Source organism: Anas platyrhynchos, chromosome 6 (assembly GCF_047663525.1).
Source record: "Anas platyrhynchos isolate ZD024472 breed Pekin duck chromosome 6, IASCAAS_PekinDuck_T2T, whole genome shotgun sequence".
Taxonomy (NCBI): Eukaryota; Metazoa; Chordata; class Aves; order Anseriformes; family Anatidae; genus Anas; species Anas platyrhynchos.
In genome coordinates this window covers 27,061,427-27,074,908 of record NC_092592.1, presented here as the reverse complement: position 1 = coordinate 27,074,908, position 13,482 = coordinate 27,061,427, and the positions used below count along the sequence as shown (strand labels likewise).

General features: G+C 66.3%; 1 protein-coding gene across 2 annotated transcripts; it reads left to right on the top strand.

Moving 5' to 3' along the window:
• Positions 1 to 576: 576 nt before the first annotated feature.
• On the top strand, positions 577 to 10,542 carry PPRC1 (PPARG related coactivator 1). Of its 2 annotated transcripts, none has more exons than XM_038181448.2 (14): positions 577 to 771; positions 2,999 to 3,142; positions 3,262 to 3,414; positions 3,546 to 3,662; positions 3,784 to 6,277; positions 6,425 to 6,478; positions 6,771 to 6,831; positions 7,001 to 7,068; positions 7,241 to 8,021; positions 9,096 to 9,275; positions 9,413 to 9,476; positions 9,644 to 9,765; positions 9,855 to 10,006; positions 10,203 to 10,542. In XM_038181448.2, the coding sequence occupies exons 1-14, from the start codon at positions 610 to 612 to the stop codon at positions 10,304 to 10,306; spliced, it is 4,656 nt and encodes a 1,551-aa protein (XP_038037376.2). In that variant the 5' UTR covers positions 577 to 609; the 3' UTR covers positions 10,307 to 10,542. The 2 variants fall into 2 exon arrangements, with proteins under 2 accessions (XP_038037376.2, XP_071895810.1); XM_072039709.1 differs by lacking the exon at positions 577 to 771 and adding an exon at positions 912 to 2,365.
• The last annotated feature ends 2,940 nt before the right edge of the window (positions 10,543 to 13,482 follow it).

Genomic DNA, 13,482 nt, shown 5'->3' with positions numbered 1-13,482 from the left:
CCCGGTCCCGGTCCCGGTCCCGGTCCCGGTCCCGGTCCCGGTCCCGGTCCCGGTCCCGGTCCCGGTCCCGGTCCCGGTCCCGGTCCCGGTCCCGGTCCCGGTCCCGGTCCCGGTCCCGGTCCCGGTCCCGGTCCCGGTCCCGGTCCCGGTCCCGGTCCCGGTCCCGGTCCCGGTCCCGGTCCCGGTCCCGGTCCCGGCGGCTCCGTGCACTCCCGCCCCCTGCCCACGTGTTGCCGCGCACCCGGCACCGCGGGAAAACGCGCGCCGGCCCCGCCCACCAGGGCGCTTCCCGCCACTGACGCCACCCGGCCCCGCCCACCACCCCCCCTCCTGCCTTTTGCCCGCTGCCAACATGGCGGCGAAGCCTCAGCTCCCGCCCTCTCCCAAGATGGCCGCCCCCCTCTCTGTCCGTGCCTCCTCGTCCCATCTCCCCCCTCTGTTTCCCTCCGCGCCGGCAGCGAAGGGGTGCTCTCCCAGCACGCCCCGCGCGGGGCCGGGAGGTTGGGGGGGGTGCTCCCCGCGCGGTGCCCGCTGGGAGTTGTAGTCCGCGGCCGGCGGCGATCACGTGGCGCGCCCGGCAGTGGCCGCGTTGGGAGCGGAGGCGCCAAGATGGCGGCGCGGCGGGGCGGAGCGGGGCCCGCCGGGGCCGGGGCCGGGACCGGGATCGGGGCCGGGATCGGGCCCGGGGGCCCGGCTGGGGCCGGGTCCCGGGGGCCGTGTCCCGGCGGCGCCCCCCGGCCGGCCCCGTTCCGCGCCGGCAGCCCCCTGCAGGTAGGAGGCGGCCGGGGAGCGCCCGTGACACGTGGAGGGCCGGGGCGGCTCCCGCCGGGGCGGCGGCGGCTCCACGTGGAGCGGGGGGAACGGGGGGAAACGGGGGGGAACGGGGGTGTCCTGCACCGGGGGGCGCTGGGCTGGGGGGTGCGGGGTGCCGGGGTGTCAGGGGATCGGGGGTTTTGGGGTCGGGTTGTGGCACAGCAGGGTTTGGGGTACGGAGGGGTTTTGGGGCCGGGGTGTGGGTTACCGGGATTTGGGGGGTTTTGGGAGCCCCTCGTGAGCTATCAGCACTTTAGGATATCAGGGTTTGGGGACCGGATTGTGGGATACCGGTGTTTTAGGATACCAGGATTTTTGGGACCAGCTTATGGGTTACCAGCACTTTAGGATATCAGGGTTTTTGGGGCCAGGTTGTGGGTTACCAGTGTTTTAGGATATCAGGATTTTGGGACCTGCTTATGGGGTTACCAGCATTTTAGGATATCAGGATTTTGGGACCCCCGTATGCAATACCAGCACTTTAGGATATCAGGGTTTTTGGGGCCAGGTTGTGGGTTACCAGCGTTTTAGGATATCAGGGTTTTGGGACCAGCTTATGGGGTTACCAGCATTTTAGGATATCAACTTTTTAGGGACCAGCTTACGGGCTACCAGCACTTTAGGATATCAGGACTCTGGGACCAGCTTATGGGCTACCAGGGTTTTAGGATATCAGGATTCGGGGACCACGTTATGGGGTTAACAGCACTTTAGGATATCAGGATCTTGGGACCAGCTTATGGGGTTGACAGCATTTTAGGATATCAGGATTTTGGGACCCCCGTATGCAATACCAGCACTTTAGGGTATCAGGATTTTAGGGACCACCTTATGGGCTGTCAGGATTTTAGGGTCCAGCTTACAGGCTACCACCACTTTAGCATATCAGCTTTCTGGGGGAAGCCACCCTCCTGTCACCACCCCACACCCTTTTGGCCGCGCTCCCTGGGCGAGGCGTGCGGCAGGTTTTTTGGGGCCGAGCGGCGGGATTTTGGGGCCGAGCGGCGCGGCGCTGCGTGACGCTTCCCCCAGGCAGCCGAGGAATCCTCCGAGCATCCTCCCCGCTGCCGGGGCCACCCCGCGCGGCTCTCCCCGCCTTGGCAGCTCGCGTGTCCTCGCTGACAGCCCCCGGGCTTTGCGTGGCTCTGTGGGGTCCCCGCTCACCCCACAAGGAGCTGGGATGGACGCGTGCACGTGGAGCCCTTGATTTGGGTGCTCGGGTAGCAGGGCAGCGGGTTAAACACCCCGTTGGCGTACCCAAATATCCTTTTGGGGTTGTGGGTGTCTTCTTGATGCCCCGCTGGTGATGCCCCGCGTCCACCCGGGGTGCCGTGGTGCCTGACCCTAAACACCAAACGGGGGCAGAGGAGGCGTTGGGGGCTGTTTGGGGCTGTTTTTGGGGAGGGGAGCAGCCCGGGCGGCTTCGTGCCCCCGCCCCGACGCGGTGCTGGCGGCCGGGGCAGGAGGAGGTGCCCGGCCCCAGGAGGATCAAAGGCAGTCCCGGGGGGAACGCGGCCGCCGGTGACTCAGAGCTGCGGGGCCTCCTCGCCAGGTGCTGAGTCAAAGGAGTCGGGGAGGGCCGGGAGATGCCGGGACGGGGCCGTGCTGCCGTGGGGATGGGTTCTCCCGGCCTGGGTTCGCCCCCCGGTGTGTTTTGGGGGAGGCCGGCTGGCTGGCGGCTCCCCCCCGGCGCTCCCAGGGCTCCGTCCTTGGTGCCCTTATCACGCCCGTCCCTGTTATCTCTGCCCCAAACCCGTCTGCAAACGGGAATTCCAGTCCTGTCCCGTGCGCTGCACCTGGCCCAGGGCAGGAGCCGGCCTCGGTGGGACGCCCAGGGCAGGGGGCCGGGGGGGAACGGGGCGCTGGGGGATGGATTTTGGCTCTGGCGCTGGCGGCTGCTGAGCCCTGCTGCTGAGCCCTGCACATTCGTGTGAGTTTTGTGATGTTTGGGGCTTAGCCGAAGCGCTGGAGCTGGAGAGCTGTGGGGTGTGGGGCCAGGCTGCCTCTTGGGTACGAGAGGAGCGTGGAGCTGGGAGTCGCTTTGCCCGGTTCCCCTTCACCAGCCCCAAAACTCCCCGAGAGCTCCGGGCATCAGTGGGAGGTGTGGTGCCCCCTGGGGTACCCCAAAGGGTTTTAGGATTAGGAGGTCCCCATGGCGCTGAGCTGGCTGCCCTCGCCCCCACAGTGCTTCTCCTTCGACGAGGATGACCTGAACCTGGCGTCGCTGGACGCAGAAGCCATCCTGGAGGCCGAGGAGATCCTGGGGACGATGCAGAACTACCTGGACTCCTCCGTCATCTCCATCATCGAGGACCTCTCCCTGAGCGAGGTGGGGCCCTGGGAGCGGGATGGGGCGGCTCGGGGTCAGTGCTGCAGCCCCTGTGGGGTGGGGGCTTCGGTGTGGCCATGCCCCGACGCCCTCTGAGCTGTCTCCTGCCCCTCCGGCAGAGCAAGGCCTGCCTGGACGCGCAGAACGAGCTGTCCCTGCTCACGGCCATCACCGAGATCCTGGACAGCACGGACGACGAGACCCTGTCCCCCTTCGACACCATGATGGACGCGGAGCTGCTCACCTCGCCTCGGGAGCGGGACAATCCCTCGGTGAGCCCACCCCGAAACCCGTTGGGGGTGCCCTGCGGGGGGTTTTTGGGTGTCCGTCTGCGTGGCCAGCCAGGGGGCGAGGTGGGAAATGCCAGGGGGGCTCTGCCTCACCCCCTCTCACCTTCTCTCAGTTTCAGAAGTTTCTCAGCTTGTCCCGGCCGGCCCTGGAGTGCGAGAGCCCTGCCCCGGAGCACCCCAAGGGGCTGCGGCCCCCGAGCCGCGGCGGCAGCGTGCCTTTATCCGGGAAGGTGAGCAGGGGGGAGCTGGAGGTGGCCGTGCCCAAAGAGCAGAAGGAAACGGCTGTGCCACAGCCCCTCTGCTCTCCCTCACACCACGGGGGCTGATGCGAGCTCTGCTTCCTCTCCCCAGCCCGACGTGGAGCTGCCGTGGGAGCGCGAGGAGCCGGCGGGGCCGAAGAAACAAAACTGCAGCACCCCCAGGGTGGAGAGGAAGCAGGGCCGGCTGCGGGCCCTTGGGCAGCCCCTGCCACAGCGCAGCGACGGCGAGGAGGAGGAGGAGGAGGCTGCCTCCAGCCCGGAGCTGGACAGCAGCGTGGAGGCCGCAGGGTTGTGCGCGAGCGGGGCCGAGGTCGTGCCCGAGGAGCACGAGGACCCCTGCATCATCAACACGGGCGACGTGTCCCTGAGCGAGCTGGTGAAGTCCATGCACCCCTACTGCCTGCCCACCTTCACCGTCTGCCTGGACCCCGAGGCTGAGCCCGTGGCCAAGGAGCTGCTGAGCGGTCCCGTCCTGCTGGAAATCGTGCCCGGCGAGGGGGAGAGCGTGGAGATCCCCGTGGTGCTGCAGCCCCTCGCCCCCGGCTTCCCCGGCACGGAGCCCCAGCTGCTGGGCGCAGAGGACAGCGGGGAGCCTGTCCCCGAGCATCCAGAGGAGCTGCCAGGAGAGCCAGCGCAGGAAAAGGGCACAGAGGAGGAGAAGGAGCCCGGGCAGGAGCTCTCCAACTGCGCTCCGGAGAGCAAAGCCCCGGCGGAGGCCGTAGGGGCGGGCGGCAAGCGCCAGGGCTGCGAGAAGGGGCGCGGGCGCGAGCGAGCGAGGAAGAGTCGGAAAAAGAAAGCGGAGGAAGGGCTGAGCGAGGAGCCCCGGGCGGGCAGGGACTGCGTGGCACACCGCCTGCGCTCGGGGCGGCCACGGCGGGCGGCACGACCCTCGCCGCAGGTCTCGGACTTCTTGGAGCGGCAGCTGGAGCGCGCCAAGGAGGAGGGCGGGATGGAGCTGCGAGCACAGCGGGCTCCGCGGCCACGCGGCCGGCCACGGGGGGCCAAAAAGGAGCAGCCGGAGCCGCTGAAGGAGCTGGAAGCAGAAACATCGAGCGTGGAGCCGGAGAAGGGTGAAACCGTGGAGCTTTTGGGGAAGGTTTTGGAGGAGCCCCAAGCGGCGCCGCAGCCCAGCCCCGAGGAGCGGGATGAGGGCGAGGGGACGGCGCAGGCGGGCGGAGAGGTGGTGGAGGCTGCCCCCGAGCAGGGAACGGGGACGGAGCCCCCCCAGAGCCTGGCGGTGACGGAGCCCAGCGAGAGCCTGCCCAGGGAAGCCAAGCCCAAGGCGCTGAGCCTGCGGGAGTACCGCATGCGCATGCAGCACCGCCAGCCCAGCCCGGGCGGCAGGAAGGAGGGCGAGAAGCAGGCGGCCAGCAAGTGGCCCAGCGTCCCCGAGCCTCCCACGGAGCTGGCGGACATCCCCTGCCTGGTGGCCCCCATCTGCCCGGCCCCCGAGGCGCCCGGGGCTCAGAAGAGCCCGGAGAAACCCCCCAGCCCCCTTGCTGTGCCGCCTCCTGCCAGCAAACCGCCCCCAGCCCCGGCTCCGGCACCGGCACCGGCCTCGGCCCCGCCACCTCCGGCCACGCCACTGCCTTTCGTCGCGCCCCCCGTTCCCCCAGCTGCCGGGGCGGCCCCCCCCGGGCTGCCCCCAGCCCCCGCGGGTGCTTACGCCCTGTACCCACCAGTGCCTTCCTGGCCCTGCTTTGGCCCGCAGCCCGTGGGCTGCCACGGGATGCCCCCACCACCCACCGCCGGTGCCCCCGGTGCTTTCCACATGGTGCCTGGCCTCCCGCCCCCACCCATGGCCTGGCCCCCCCCTGCCCTGCCGCCCCCACCACCGTTCGGCCCCTACGGCCCCCCGGTGGGCTGGGCCCCCCCATCCTACTGGCCAGGGATCCCCATTCCCCCTCCAGTGCCTCCCCTGGCGTATGGGGACCCCGGAGCCGCGCTGCAGGGCGCTGCACCCCCTGCGTTCCCGGCTGCTGCCCCCCCTGGCACGGCCCTGCTGCACGGGCAGCCTCCCGTGGCCCCCACCCCCAGCTGCCCGGAGCCCCCGGCTTTCCCCGTGCAGCCCCCCCCAAGCACAGAGATGGGGGGTGCGGGTGGGCAGCCCAGGCAGGCTGCCAGCAGGGTGTCGGACCCCAGGAGGCAGGCACGGCTGGCGGGGGAGAGCCCCCTCCCCAAAGCCCCCCAGGCAGCTCCAGCAGCTGCCCAGCCCAACAGGGTGCCCCCTGCACCCCCCCAGCCTTCAGAGGAGCCCCCGGCCGCAGCCCCCCAGCCAGCAAAGCCCCCCCAAGTGGTCACCCCAAGCCCTATGGAGGTGTTGGCTGCTGCTGGCCCTGCTGCGGGGTCCCCTGGCACGCACCCTACAGAGGAGGCCAAGGGGGCTGCGGAGAAGCCCCCTGAGGAGCTGCCTGGCCACAAGTCCCCCCCGCAGGCTGCGGTGCCACCCCAAAAACCGTGCCGGGAGGGCAGCCTGCCCACCAAGCCACCTGCTGCACGCCTCTCCAGGCACCAGCCGCTCGTCAGCCCGGCACAGCCCAGCGATAGCAGCAAGGACATCGTGCGAGCCTTCATCAGCGAGATCGGTGAGTGCCGACCCGGCAGGGTTCAGACGATGCTCCCCGGTGGGTTTTGGGGGGTGTAGAGGGGGAAAGCTGTGCCCGTGGGCTCGCCCCATGTGGTTGGGAGGCTGGTGGTGGCACGCCTGACTCGTGCTCTCTCTCCTGGCGCAGGGATCGAAGCCACTGACCTGTCCAGCCTGCTGGAGCAGTTCGAGAAGTCTGAAGGTGCGGACGCGGTGCGCTGTCCCCTGCAGGGTCCCCTCTGTGTCCCCGGGCTGGTGGCACCACGCGGGGGTGCCTTGTCCTGGGGTGTGTCTGCCTCCGTCTCCATCCTGCCTTGTGACAGCAGCCAGGGGTCTCCGGGGTGGCCAAGGGGGTGGGAATACACTGGGGGGAAGAAGAAGGGGAAAGCCCCGCAGGGAGCTGGGCTGGGCTGGGAAACCTCCCCCTGCTGTGCCCCCATGTTCAGGGCTGTCCCCTGCCCTCCTGCCTGCTCTCACCCCCTGCTCTCTTTCAGCCAAGAAGGAGGAGGCTCCTGCGCAGCCCCCCGAGGACAGGCGGCCGGCGGGGAGCACGGGGTGAGTACGGGGATGTGTGTGCCCCGGCACGGAGCCTGCACGTGCAGGGCTGGGATGCGCAGGCTCCATCCGTGCAGCTCTCGGATCAAAGTTGCTGTGAGCCCCAGCGTTGGGGAGCACGGCTGGGCTTTGGTGGCTGCTGGTGACCAAGCTCCCTTCCCCTTCTCAGGTCCGAGACGCAGCCGGAGAGGAAGCCCCCGGACGGTCTGCAAGCCTCAGAGCTTGCCAACGTGGCAGGTAAAGGCCAGGAGCAAGGCGGGGGGGCTGCCCATGCCCCACCAGGGGCTGGGGCTGCCGGGAGGGGACCCTGAGGCTGGGGTGGGGGTGCCCAGCTGGGCAGGATGCAGTGAGCTCCCCCCTCTCTGCTTCACCTGGACTCGTCCCTGAACGCTGTGTGATGCTCCCCCAGGGCTCACCCCCCCAGCGACGCCTCCCCACCAGCTCTGGAAGCCGCTGCCCGCCGTCTCGCTGCTGGCCAAGACCAAGTCGCCCGTCCCTGCGCCGCAGGAAGGGAGCCAGAGGACCGCCAAGCTCCTCGCCAAAGCCAAACCTCTGCCCCAGAGCAAGCTCCCGGGGAGGATCCCTGCGCCCCCCCCCAGCCACGTGTGCTCGGGGGACCACGACTACTGCATCCCGGGCACGGCGCGGCCGGAGGGCAGCAGCAGCAGCAGCACGCAGCCCCCCGGCACCGAGAGCGGCTCCCGCTGGAACGTCAAGCACCACCGGGACATCACCATCAAACCCATCTCCTCCTTAACCAAACGGACGCTGGAGCAGCCCAAAGCGGCCCCCAACACCACCGGGGGGCCCAGCCAGGAGCCCCCGGGGGCGGCCAGCCCGGCCCCCCTGGATTATCGGACTAGCGTCCCCAGCGAGGCCGCCGCCGGCTGCAGCAGCCCCCCCACCTCGGTGCTCCTGTCTCCAGCTGCCTCCCCCTGCCGGGACCAGGAGCTGCGGCCCCCCAGCGCCCAGCCCGGCCGTGCTGCTGCCAAGAGGTCCCTGCGCTGCTACCGGAGACCCCGGGACTCGCCCAGCCCCTCGGCCAGCAGCTGGAGGGCCGGCCGCAGCCGTGCCAGCCGCTCCTTCAGCTCCAGCTCGGACGGAGCTAGCGAGTCCTCGTCTTCGTCGTCCTCCTCCTCCTCCCGCTCTCGGTCACGGTCGCTGTCCCCGCCGCACAAGCGGTGGCGAAGGTAAGTGGTGCAGCTCTTTGGGCATTGCCTGGTGTTTTGGCAGAGGTGCCCAGATGCCTCTAGACCCCCTCGAGGAGCTTTATTTCCTTGTGGGTGCTGGGTGAGCAGCACGGACCTGGGGAGCTGCTGTGACACTGGCATCTGGCTGAGCCTCACCCCTGGGCAGGGCTTCTCACCCCTCCTGGAGCACCGCAGAGTGCTTGCTTGGGTCTGAGCCCTCGGCTGTGCTGTGGCTTTTGGCAGCTTTCTGTGGGTTCTTAGTGCAGGCATTGGTGTTTGTGCCAAGGAGCTGGCACAGCCCTGGGCGTAGGAAGGTGAGCCACGATGGCAGCAGGAGCAGAGGAGAAAGCCACCTTGCTTGGCCACTCTTTATCGAGGTGGTCTCCTTTATTTTGGGGTCCTCGTGCCTCTGGGTGATGTCCCCCTGCAGCCTGGCCCGGCTGTGCTGGGAGGAGCTGGTGAGGGCTCCCTTGCCACGCTCCCCTGGGTGCTCAGCTGGTTTTGGAGACGTCCCAGGGCGCTGGGTCTCAGGGCCTTGTCCACGCAGGGCTCCTGCATCCGTGGCTGGTAGGTGCGGAGGCTGGAGCAGTTCAGGACAAGCACACGGTGGTGAATCCCACAAGGATGCAGCCTGGGGACTTGCTGTGCCAGGCTTGGTTATCCAGTGAATGCAGCTGGCCCTGTGCTCAGAAATGTCCCCGTGGGCAGTGCCATCCTGACCCGCTGTCCCCTGGGAGACAGCTGCAGCCCACGACGTGGAGCTGGGTACAGCAGCCCTGGTCCCTGTGGGTCCTTGTGGGGCTGTGGCCACGCTGTATGGCTCCCCGGTGCCTGTTTCTTGCTCTTTGAAGGCTGTGCCTGGGGAGGCTGCTTCCTGCAGGCTGCAGGTGTTGGGGCCGTGCCGAGCAATGTCTCTGCGGTGCCTTTGCATCCCCTGGCAAACTCGGGCAGGTGTTCCCATAGCCCGGCTCACCCTGGGTGCTCTGGGGAGGATGGGGGTCTCTGTTCCCCAAAACCACTTGGTGCTGGGCGCAGGGAGGGCTCGGTGCTGAGCTGTCTCTCTCCTCCCCCCAGGTACCGCTCAAGGTGTTCGCACAGCTCCTCCTCCCGCTCCAGCTGTGGGTCGTATGGCAGGTCCCGGGACAGGTCCTCGTCCTCCTCCTCTTCCTCCTCCTACTCGTCCAGGTCCCCATCCCGCAGACAGTCCCGGTCCCGGTCCCCTTCTCCCCGCAGGAGGAGTAACAGGAGGAGATGGTAAGCACGGCCACCCTGCGGGGAGGGGAGCCCCAGCCTCCCAGCCGGGCTCCTCGGGCATCTCCCCTGCGTCCTGGTCCTGGGATCACTCTCTTCCAGCACCCTGGAGCTCACGGGTCCGGTTTCTGCCTTGCCAGGTACAGTTACGACGCACAGGACCACTACCAAAGGCAGAGGATCCTCCAGAAGGAACGTGCAATAGTGAGTGGGGCGGCGGGCACGCGGGCAGCGCCGCGGCGAGGCTCTGGCCAGTTCGTGGTGGGGGGTGGGAGGCGATGCAGGGGCTCGGAGACACCGAGCCCTCGAGCCTGGCTGGCCGGGGTCCCCCCCCAGGTCCCAGCTCACGGCACGGTGCCCCCTGCCCGCAGGAGGAGCGTCGGGTGGTGTTCATCGGCAAGATCCCCAGCAGGATGACGCGCTCGGAGCTGCGGCACCGCTTCTCGGTGTTCGGGGACATCGAGGAGTGCACCCTGCATTTCCGCTCCGAGGGGTGAGAGCTGCTTTCAGCGCGCTGCCAACCGAGGTGGGGGGGGGACACACACAGCCCTGCCGAGGCTCAGCTCCTTCCTGCCCTTGCAGGGACAACTACGGCTTCGTCACCTACCGCTACGCCGAGGAAGCCTTCGCTGCCATCGAGAGCGGGCACAAGCTGCGGCGCCCCGACGAGCAGCCCTTCGACCTCTGCTTCGGCGGCCGCCGGCAGTTCTGCAGGAGGAACTACGCCGACCTGGGTGAGTCGTGCAGCTCTCCCCGAGCCTGGATCCTCTCCTTCCCAGCTCTGCATCCCTCCCCCTGCCAGCCCAGCTCTGGGTTTGGAGGTCGGTGGGCGAAGCGAGGTGGGGAGGAGCAGGAGGAGCTGCTGCGCTGGTGCCCAAAGCCCTGCCAGCATCCCCGCGGCTCAGGGTGGGTTCTCCCCGTGTCTTGCAGACTCAAACCGGGAGGATTTCGACCCGGCCCCCGTCAAGAGCAAATTCGACTCCCTGGACTTCGACACGCTGCTGCGGCAGGCACAGCGCAGCCTCCGCAGGTAGCGGCAGGCACGGCGGAGCGCCCGCCCCCCGCTTTTGTACTCAAAAAAAAAAACAAAAGACAAAAAAAGTGGAGAGAGAAAGAGATGAGGTTTTTAAGAAAAAGAAAAAGGAAAAAAATTTGTTTTATAATCAATATTTAAGGAGGACGGGTCGTGTCCATTCGATCAGAGGGTCCCAGGCGGGTGGCAGCCCCTGGCTTGCCCCAGCCATAAATAAATGTGGATGCCCAAACAGCAGCGCTGCCTCGTCTCCTCCTTCATAGGGCCACGCATGGCTGCCACGGGGAGGGCACCTTGGGGTCAGGGTGTCTGGGGAAAGCGGGACACGATGGGGGGTCACCGAGCCACTGGAGTGCCTGTCTCAGCCCCTCAATGGCTCGGCATGGGGTGAGCGCCTCTGCCAGGACACGGGCACGGTTTTTGGGGCTCTGCGGGAGCTGTGTCTCTGTCCCTGGGCAGGTTTTGGGGCCGCATGCACCTCCCGTGGTGGCCACGCAGGGGCAGTGCTGGATCCCCATCCACGGCCGTTCCCTGCTGCAGGATGGGGTCCGGGGTGCTCCAGCCCTCTGTGCTGGGGGGGCTGCGTGTGCAGGGACAGCGCTGTCCTCCCCTGTCCCCTGCTGCTGGCAGGTTGACAAGCCTGGGATGTGATGTGGGACAGGGCTGCTCGGATCGTGCTCAGCCACCAAAGGCTGGGGCGAGCAGTGATTTTGGAGAGCCCTGCCCTTGGTTCTGTCGGCCCTGGGGGGCTTCCCTTTGGTGCCCCAGGAATGTGGGGTGTGTTCAGGCTGCCTGTGGGGTGAGGCTCTGGGGCCAGCTCCCCCCTGTCCCGTCCTGCCCAGCCCTGGACTTTGCACGAGGGAGGGTCCGAGGAGGTGGCTGCGTGCCCCAGCTGGGCAGGGGGCTCTTTGTAGGGCAGCTTTCCAGAGCCATCGGCCCATCCTTTGCACCCCGCTGGGTCAGGGTCTCTGCGGGCACAGCTGGAAGCTCGTGGAGACCCTCCTGTGCTGGGACCAGGATGGACTCAGGCCCCATTACCCTGGTGAAGCTGTGGAGCAGCCCCACAAGTATGGTTTCATCCTATGTGCCTGTGCTGCTGGGCTGCCCGCGGTCCCCTCTGCTCTGCCGCGGGTGCAGGGGGGCAGGGGGTGTGAAAGCGTTTGTGTTGCCAAAAGAATTAACACCCGGCCGGCGTGCCCCATAAATCTTTCAGGCGCTGGAGGCCGGCTTTATCCCCCCCGCGCTGCAGTTTAATGGTTTCCGTTGGCAGTAACCTGGCCCTGTGTGCTGGGGTTATTGATTTAAGGTCTGCCGGGGAGGCTGTGAGGGCTGCAGAAAGGTGTTTTCCTGCCACCCAGCTGGTGGCAAAGGCTCTGTTGCGAAGAGGAGGCAGAGAACCGGGGTTTTGCTGGAGCCTTGGGTCTCGTGGACCACGACTATTTCTGCTGAGCTGTTGCATGGACACGGGGATTTTTAATTTTTATTATTTTTCCCCTTTGTATCAGCTGGGTTGGGTTCCATGCGCAAAACGCAGAAGGCCTGCAGGAGAGCCTGGTGCAGCTCTCTCCTTGCACAGCCTCTGCTCGGGGCTGGAGGCTGCACAGCCCTTGGCCCTGCTGAGCATCCCCCCAGCATCAGCAGAGCCCCTTACCCACGGGAAAGGTTATTCTGGGGTCTTGGGGCCAAGCACCTGCATTGCCATGGGGTGGACGAGCTTTCCAGCCCCTGATTTGGGATGCTCAGCACGCAGACCCCAAAAGCTGGCTGTGCAATGCTCCCAGCCCTCAAGATTTGGGCTGACTGCTCGCCCCAGAGCTCAGCCCAAAGCAGGGGCTGGTGCTGCCCGGTGGCTGTGACCCCACAGCCTCGGATCCCTGCAGCAGGAGGCCAGCCGGGGTTTGGGAGTGCTTTAGAGCTGTGCTTGTGCAGCTGGGAGCTTGGTAAATTCCCCTGTTCCCTCCTACAGCAGCTTTTGCAGGCACGGCTCATCCTCGTGATCCTGAAGCTGCGAGGAATGTTTTGTAGGTGCTTCTAAATAAAACACCTGCTCCGGTCACCCCCCAAACCAGGAGCTGCAAATGCTTCTGGCTTCTTAATGCAAAAGCTGCACCAGGGCTGAGGAAGCAAGCAGGAGAGAGGAAGGGACCATGAGGTCTGCAGCCTGGTGATGGCAGAGGATTTGTGCAAGAAAATGGCATGGGGTCTAGAAAATAGACCTGCACTTGGGGAAATATTCAAACAAACAACCAAAACACACACACACAAAAATGTAACCACTGTTGTTGGTTGATTTATTTTTATCAGTCCAGGAAAATTCCCTCCTGACCCTAATCTGGCACCAGCGCTAAGCCTCGGGTGTGAGCAGACCTCTGGAAGGGTAACGCGGGGAGCACCCACGCACGAGGTCCGGAGCTGGTCCCTAGTGCTCAGGAGGAGGAAAGCCTCAGTACCTTCGGAAGCAAATTAGGAGGGAAATGATTTCTCCTTCCCAGCAAGCAGCAGAAAGGTGGAAGGCTGGGCTGGGAGCAGCACCTCCTCCAAGCCACCTTAGTGCTGGTGGCTCCGTGGGCAGCCGGGAGCTGTGTCCCAGGCTGCAGTGCCCATCTCTGGGGGTTTTCTGCTCACAACTTCGTGGAGGGAGCGTTTCAAGCCAGGCTGTCTCTGCCCTGATACCCTTTTGGGAAGGCTGGTCCAAAATTTCCCTCCTGGCAGGGCTAGAAAACCCTCCAGTTCCCCATCTACAATTATTCACGGCTTTGTGCCGTCGTGGCACGACTTCCAGCTTTTCATAACATTTTCTTAGCTGTTATCTCCTTTCAGTGCTGCTTCGGAAATGTTTTTGTCTGCTCTCAGCCTCTGGCTGGGACAACCAAGCCCCCAGTAGGTCTGCATCAGCTGCCGCTTGTTTGTCTCCGGACCCAAACAGGCTCTTTCTGCGCAGTGGAAATTTATCCTTTCCGGCTGCAGAGCTGCGGGGATGTGCTGGAAGAAGTCTCACAATGCCTTGCGCAATGGCAATAATGTTTTCTGTCTCTGCTAAAAATAACTTGTCTGATGCATCCTCGCATCGTGCCATTCCTCTTGCACAGAAGCATCACGCTGCCGCTTCGCGTTCATCCTTCAGCACAGCCAGGTCTTTTTATTCCTTCGGTGCTTCCATTTCACCAGTTTATAGCA

Bases quoted from the DNA above. Each gene is read 5' to 3' on its own strand.
- PPRC1 (XM_038181448.2), top strand. From the start codon at position 610: ATGGCGGCGCGGCGGGGCGGAGCGGGGCCCGCCGGGGCCGGGGCCGGG. The intron at 9,477-9,643 runs GTGAGTGGGGCG...CCCTGCCCGCAG, and splicing joins TCCAGAAGGAACGTGCAATA to GAGGAGCGTCGGGTGGTGTT. The intron at 10,007-10,202 runs GTGAGTCGTGCA...CGTGTCTTGCAG, and splicing joins GAGGAACTACGCCGACCTGG to ACTCAAACCGGGAGGATTTC.